This window comes from Cyprinodon tularosa, unplaced genomic scaffold, assembly GCF_016077235.1.
Source record: "Cyprinodon tularosa strain WSP-4 unplaced genomic scaffold, ASM1607723v1 ctg776, whole genome shotgun sequence".
NCBI classification, from domain to species: Eukaryota; Metazoa; Chordata; class Actinopteri; order Cyprinodontiformes; family Cyprinodontidae; genus Cyprinodon; species Cyprinodon tularosa.
This window is the reverse complement of record NW_024039536.1, coordinates 249,536-257,676: the sequence shown is the minus strand read 5'-3', so window position 1 is coordinate 257,676 and position 8,141 is coordinate 249,536. Positions and strand designations below refer to the sequence as shown.

Below are 8,141 nucleotides of genomic sequence, written 5' to 3'. Positions count from 1 at the left end.
TTAGGGAACAGTGACGGAGTCGCTGTCGCTACAAGCATGCTTAGTATGAGGGATTGCTGTCGAGTCAATGAGTCGATGCAATCAGCTGGTTTCTTTCGAAAACTGAACTAATCTGAGTTGATCTAGCTGAATTGTCTCTGTAAATTGCCTTGAGATGACATTTGTTGTGAATTGTCGCTATATAAATTAACTGAATGGCATTTAATGTAATTAATTTGAGTTCACTAATGCATTAGACTGGGACTATCTACTAGCAGCATTGTAGAAAAACAGTATGAAAAAATGTGAATATCTGACTTCAGTTTGGGATGTAATGGCTGAAAAGCATACAAAAGTAAAAAAAAAAAGCTGATGTTCTGCATTGAAAAGCAGAAATTATCAACAGTTTTTGCTCATTTTAAAATATAAAAAACTGAAAAATAATGAATGCATTCGCCTTCAAAATATCTTAATGGGAAATGATTTATTGAATCTTACATTTGATCTTTTTTGATGAGTGACAATTACAAAATAAATGAAAATGCAGTAACGCGTATGACTTCAATCAGAAGCAGGAAGGCTGAAGTAAAAATAAACACTGCGGTAGGATTTAGCTGGAAGACCCAGCCACATACCGAGCAAAATGACACAATTTGTGCCTTGGTGGATGGGAAAGATGGTTGGCATTCCTCATGACCGCATTTGGTAATACTTTGATTTATCAGCTAACTCTGCTAGTGAAACAAATAAAGAGTAACATCTGCTGCTGCAATTAGCTAAAAGCTTAACATGGGAGGCAGGTGCCACTTGGTGATTTACCCAATCAGCCAGAACAATTGTATTTAATGTCCCTCCATTTTGCAAACACTTTTGCAAAAGAAAGCTTTATTTTTACGTCTTTCAAAATAAGTTAGAAAAACAATCCACTGGACTTTGTTTTCCAAGTTTGAAGATGTTTCACTTCCCATTCAGGAAGCTTTTTGAATTTAAAATGTCAGAATTTGTGTTGAGTTCCAAGTTTTATAGAGTAACCCAAACACAGCCTTGTTTTGGCTTAGAAAATATGCAAACTGAACCGGAAGAATGGGAATGGGGAGTTGTTGAGTTCTTTGTTAGCCTGCAATGCCAAATACTGGTCAATGCCTCTGAAAAGGGGGGGGGGGGGGGGGGGGGGGGTCATTTTGAATTGAAAAATCTTCCTGGATGGGAAGCGAAACTTCCTAAACGTTGGAAAACAACTTTATTTTTTTATTTTTTCGAAGGAATATGACCTGGAGGACATCTCCCCAATTCTTTCCTGAGAAGAGATCACTCTGAACAAACACTGAATATCCCTTCATAATGTATATGAATTAAATGACTATGAGATGTGAAAAAGGTTTTGACAGAAATTGTAATCTTATTCAGACCTGAGAAATGGCTCAGGTTCCTAATGGCAGCATGTACCCCCGAGTTCGCTTCTTCAAAAAGTCGACCCAGAGTAACAGTTAAAGAAGCATTTTATACATCTCGAGACTTTACATTACATTCGTGATAAGGAGACACTACAGAGTCCAGCCATATCAAGGTATTACACAATGTTCTAGAGCAATGATGTTCCGAGTGCACAGTGACAGAGATCTTGCTGTTAAGAAATATCCACTCTGCCTGTTCTCCCATTACATTCCCAAATATTTATTATATCATTGTATACTTGAAGCTTTGTATATTTTTGTTGCACTTGATAAGCATAGCTCAAAATGAATGATGCATTAAATCAAAACAAGGTCTGATAAGCCATAAGGTATCCATCGTTATACATGTAGAGCTGCCTGAATGTGGGGTTGTAGCTTAGACTAGCCACCCCTTTAGCTACTTTCTCCAGTGGCAGTGTAAGTGAATTATCTTCTTTACCAGTCGCTGTGTCGAAAGCGTAGAACACTTCTTCTTTGTAATCGTCCACATAACGGGTGGCATACAATACGCCGCACACCATGAAAGCGTTGCTTACGGCCTTCTTAAAAAGCCTGGTCTCCCAGGTCTGCGTAACATTGAGAGTCTCGGCTTCGCCATCCCAAGCTAATCTGCTCACTACTAGGTTGCCGTGGTTCCCGACGGTAGCATAGAGCGCCCACAGTCCAGTCTCATCAACCTCCACATCCACATCGCTGTTCGTACGGCAGTCATAGTAGCAGTATGGGAACTTGTTGTTAAAGCCCACACCAGTGCCTGGGAGGGTCACTCGTTTCACACTGTTGGTCTTCAGGTCATACCTGCAGATGTCAGCGGAGCGGTAGCAGTGGTAGTACAAAGCCTCACCATACAGTACACCACTTGGACCCTCAATTGCATTGGTATGAGTGTTTGATGGAGCAAAATTATAGTCCCTATGGCCAACAGCTGCCATGAAGTCTTCATAGGATTGGTAAACACGGAATGTGTTACCGGAGATGTGGTTGTTGGTCAGAGGTTGAACCCAGTAGCTGTCCTTTTCTCCCTCTGTGTCCATCTGGGCCTGCCTGCCCCATGATCCAGATATGTAGCTTTTACCAAAGGGACTAATTTTGGTTGTGACAGGTTCACTGATGTTGGTAATCAAACCTTTATAGCAGTACATGTGTTGACCTGCAAACAAAGATTACAGAGACTTTCAGGATCTGGTAAAAGATGCCCAAAGAAATATTCTCTCGTCCAACAAAGTTCTTGGTGAATTTTTACATTTCCGGCCAAAAGTAAAAATAAAATAAAGCTATAAGTCTGCCAAAGAGGCATGCACATCATAAATACACATTAAAGCAGTTTCATTTAAAATAAATGCAAAACTACTTTCAATGCTTATTTTGATATTTTGTATGCAAGCAGATTCAATCCCATGTGGTCCCTGATATGTCATATGGATGAGTACTTGCTCCTTCTCTGCTCTTGTGGCTTACGTTGTATCTCTGTAGCCTCTTTCCTACTCACTTGTGAACATTTTTCTGTTTGCTGGTGTAAACTTTTTTCACTTTGAGGGTGGAAATAAATACAGAAAGTAAACTGCTTGTTATTGTCTACTTTCCAGGAAATCCCACCTTTTGAGGCAGTACTGTTTTCTTCCTGTTTGTGGCTAGTAACATTAGCAAAGGACCTTCAGACTTATCACTTTTCTCTCAGGCATAAAAAAATGGTTAAGTGAAGTCACCATTATCCAACTTGGGTTTGCACAGTCATGAATGTTTTCTGACAGCAGCAGTAGCCATATGCTCTAAAGTGTTTATTAAAGTTTAAATTTGGAACTCTGTTTGAGCCAAGTTTAACTTTAACTTCACAGTTTAAGAAACTTAGGTTTGAATGAGCTCTTATGTATAGCTGAACACAGACATTTACATTTCTAATCAGTTTGTGTCCAATGTTAAGCCTATTTCATTCTTATGTCCAGCATTGTATTTCTACATTTTCAGTTGATGACAGAGATTGCTGCGGAATGTGAAGTAAAGATTCCACTCATAAAGGCAACAGCAATCAGCTGAGCTAAAAAAGTAGCCAATCACAGGCAGGATTTTTTCTCAGGTTGGTTTCACCCTCAAAGTGACAAATGTTGAGGCGATTGGCACAGGAACAGATCCACACACAAGTAGGAGATTTGGCGATATGCGCTTAACAATAAGCCCTAAGTGCAGAAATGGAGAATGAATTATTCTTGTGACACATTGTGGACCTAATGATATTATATCTGCATGCCTGCAGTATTCAAAATAGAAGTTAGCATGAGCGTGTTTAAAACAAAAATGGTTGTATAAATACATATCATACATGTGCACTTTTGGCAGAATTCTGACCTCACAAAACTTGCAGGTCGAACAAGGAGGAATTGATGTTTTCGTTTCGCTTACAGAACAAATTTCACCATATAATGGGTGAACATAAACCTACCTCTAAAGTCTTTGGGGATCGTCTTGCAGGACTCCACGCTGTTCTTCAGATAGCGTAGATTTTCTTTCACACTCTTTATGTTAATGATGTCTGAGACTTGCATCCTTTCTACAACTTTACGCAGTTTTTCCACCTGGTAGATAAATATACACACAAACTTTTAGAAAGGCAGGAAAGAATTTGTGAAGATAGGTGTTGTTCTGCATTTTGTTTTACCTCTTTGGACAGTTTTTGTGTCTGTGCGTTGTTCAGCTGGGTATGGATTGCACTGAGGTCAGTCTCCAGCTGGGTGAGGTCTTGGCCCAGCTGACGGAGGGACAGAGCGGTGTACAGGCCCTGACGGTGTAGGTACTGAAAGGGCTGTAATCGAGCTGTCACATTCGCAAGTTGAGCCTGAACCTGAGGAATACGGCTGGTGGAGAGCCACAGCTGAACAGAAAGAGGCAAAGAGACTTTAGCTCAGAGATGGCGCAAGAAGAAAAAAAGTATTTAAAGCTGTACTTTTTGCCCAGATTTTTTTATAATCAGAGTTTAAACTGAAAGGTATACTTTACCAGAATTGAAACGGTTATCATTATGAAAAGTTTCGTAAAACCCACATATTTACGGTGGCCCTGAAGTGCAAACTGCAACTACAAATCTAAAAGCGCAACTACATTAAGGAAATCGCAACTACATAAAGCAAAGCACAACTACATTAAGAAAAACAAAACTACATAAAGCAAAGCGCAACTACATTAAGGAAATCACAATTACATTAACCTACCGGAAAAGGTAGGTACCAGTGGGAAACATGAGACATCGCTGATGGGACGACGGCGCCGTTTGACCCTTGAACCGGAAGTCATTCTGTCTGCTGCGGCTTTTGAAAACATGGATATTGTCGGCGCCCCAAACATAGCTGCCGTTATCCAGGAATATTTTGAATCAGGACATACGTACGAGGTGATACTGGATATGCTCAAGACTAATCCCGAAATTTCAGTTAGTATCCATGTTTTCAAAAGCCGCAGCAGGCAGCATGACTTCCGGTTCAAGGGTCAAACGGTGCCGTCGTCCAATCAGCGATGTCTCATGTTTCCCACTGGTACCTACCCTTTCTGGTAGGTTAATGTAATTGTGTTTTCCTTAATGTAGTTGCGCTTTGCTTTATGTAGTTTTTTTTTTCTTAATGTAGTTGCGCTTTTAGATTTGTAGTTGCAGTTTGCACTTCAGGGCCACTGTACATATTTCCCTAAGAAACAAATTTTAATGTACTGTAATAGAAACAAAGTGAGCTTTATATTTCAAACATTTTACCTACAGAGAGGCTGAAGAACAACCAGAAAGAATCTAATGTAAAAGATTAGAAAAGTTTAATAAAAATACAAATTCCGCATTAATATTGGGTTGTAGTCTAAATCTGGTGTTCCCAAGCTTAACTTGCCCCCTAGGGGTAGCATGGTGTAATTGCAGGGGAAGCTGACTTAAAATGAAGAATTAACCATTTTGAGAGTTTTTCTTATATATATTTATTTATTGAGACCAATGTTGAATTCAGTAACACAGTTAAATAAACATTCTTCTTAAAGCATTTTCACTTTTAATGTGGAAGTTTAAATATTTATTTTATTGCCGTATTTAATTTTCTGCTGTTGACTTTTCTTTGTTCAGCTGCTGAATAGTTTGGGGTCTGGATGGAGCTGAGTTAGAAATTCAGATGGTATGAGAACTTTGTCATTAGCAATTAAATAAAAAAAAAAAAAGCACAAACAATAAACATTTGGTAACCACTAAAGGCACACATCTGAAACCAGTGTCAACTATTCTGTTTGATGTATTCTTTGTCAGTCTGTCCTTTATCCATACTTTTTTTAATTTTTTTTTTTACATGATCAATAGGTAGGCAGGAATTTTCCGATGTATTGTCTTAAGATTTGCCATATATGTAGATGTATTGTAAGTTAAAATAAAGAAAACATCACAGACTGTCCTACAGACTTAACTTTATATCAGGAATCAAAAAGTGGTCAATTTTATTTCTTTGAAGCATAAACCTGGAAAATAATTTTTTTTTAAACCAAGTAGATCTTGTTGGCACAGTATGCAATTAAAAAAGGTGCATACTGTATCTTCAGCTAATTTAATCAAATAGAATATCCCTCCCCTTGAATACTTTAAGGTACAGTAATGCCTGTTTTATTGAAAATATGAAGTAATTATGCAATGAAATAATTTCACAACAATTCCCTTACAAGTTTTTAATCTATCAAACATTCTAATCGAATGAAATTATAATAAAAATACTGCTGAATGGGTACTTTAATTGATTTAGTTTAAATATAGTAATTATGTTAGGTGGAAAATGTGATGAAATCTAGATCATTTTAATGAAAGTAACCATTACAGAGGTCTTAGTTCCCACCTGTTCATCCAAGCTATTTAGAGATCCTTCGCAGGTTTGAACCTGAAGCAGAACGGCCTCATAGTCCAGCGCCGGGAAAGACCACATGGTGGAGTTCACCTCGCACTGACAGGAGCCATTCTTCTTCACCCCGAGCACACGATGGGCATGGCCATCTTCCTGCAGTTATACACAAAAAACATTATTGTATGTAATGCATGATTAAGGGCAGGGGTCTGCAACCGTTCAAACAAAAAAATAAATTTTTATTATTGAGTCAGGCTGCATAAAAATCTTTTAGAGCCTCAAAATATCACATGACCTTTTATTAAAACAGAACTTATATCTGTTTAATATCTGCCATCGATAACCCGTTATCATCTTAAACAACCTACAATTTATCTGTACTTTATGCTTTAAAATAACGAAAAGCATAAAACGGGTCACAAAGACGAGGCATGGATTTATTTCAATAGTGTATTATTTGATGTAAAAGAATAATAAAATGGATTTAATTGCAAGAAAATAAATGAAAAAAGCTCTAAAACACATCTTAGTTTTTAATGCCATCTTGTTTAAAAGAAAGAATTCAAATATTCTTAAAAAAAATAACTAAAGCTTCTAAAACTGTTGTTTGTAATTGTACTACTTCAGCTGGTTATTTATCTTTTTTAGCCATTATTTATGTGGGTTCAAAGAACCAGATGCGGCTCCTGCGCCTCAGGCTGCAGACCCCTGGTTCAAGGATATACAGGGAGCAAAAGCAATGCTAGAAAGATGCAAAAATGACAAGTGAAGATGTATCAGATATAACTTACTGTGACTGTTAACAGAAGGAGGAGAAACGGCAACATCCTCACTGCAGGAGACCTAAATGTCAAATCCCTCCACATTGTCTTCTTCCTCTCAAATAGTACGACCAAACCCTCTGATGTTTCTCAAATCTGTCACCACAGAGAAATGGAAATTTTTACATGCATGTGACACCAAACATAGATTTGGAAACTATGGAGTTTCTCAACAGCTGTGGTCGACTCAGGAGTCGCCCATTTCCCTTTTCTTTACGAAAGAGTTATTACTTCACGTTTTTGGAAAAATCCTGTTGCTTTGTGCTAAACAACCAAATAATATTTTCCTTCATTTCAACTGCTTAGAGAGATGCCAATGGGCCACGCATGATCATGAGTCTCAATCCTTTCAGTGCTACTTTTGTTCCTTAACACAATGAGCAACATAGAAAAAAATTTCTTTGCTTAGAAAAGTTTTTTATTTTTTTTTATTTTATATATTTATGACATTTTTTTTTTACCTTTTTACTAAAATATGCATAAAAACTGCATTATTTACTGATTTGTCAGGTGTAGACTCTTGCATTGCAAGGTTGGAGAAAAACTGGAGCTTTAACACTTTTAAGAACTACAATTCAATGCTATCATCAGGTTATATCTGCTTCAAAAGAAAAAGATAGTTTGGGGTAGATAATGACTTAGCTAAGGAGCTAAAGTTAGAACGGTTAGTGTTTATCATTAAAAACGCAGAATTCCTTCATAGAGTTGAAAAGTCTGGATAAATGTAGGATTTGGTTTCATGGCTTTTCAAAACTAGATAAATATTATTAAACTAAATTGAAAACTAAATTTTACTTTAAATTATTAAATAAGTATTATCTTTTTAAACAGAAAGTAAAGTTCTATATCGAAATCAACTTCATATTTATTTGTCTCAATGTGTTAAGAGTTCAAAGTTAAGTGATGTTTAATAATTCTAGATATTTTTTCATTGATTTATAAAAATTTAACAGGATTTGACAAGATTTATCTTTCAGATAACAAAATTTTTTCTCATCTTAGCCAACATTTTTGGGGTTTAACTCAGTATATTTTTTCTG

At 37.0% G+C, this 8,141-nt stretch overlaps 1 protein-coding gene across 1 annotated transcript; it reads right to left on the bottom strand.

Moving 5' to 3' along the window:
• Window positions 1-1,567: 1,567 nt before the first annotated feature.
• On the bottom strand, window positions 1,568-7,207 carry si:ch211-194m7.4 (olfactomedin-4). The gene is made up of 5 exons (XM_038270769.1): window positions 7,072-7,207; window positions 6,275-6,433; window positions 4,087-4,299; window positions 3,871-4,003; window positions 1,568-2,583 (listed from the first exon to the last, which is right to left on the bottom strand). The coding sequence occupies exons 1-5, from the start codon at window positions 7,144-7,146 to the stop codon at window positions 1,736-1,738; spliced, it is 1,428 nt and encodes a 475-aa protein (XP_038126697.1). The 5' UTR covers window positions 7,147-7,207; the 3' UTR covers window positions 1,568-1,735.
• Window positions 7,208-8,141: the final 934 nt, after the last annotated feature.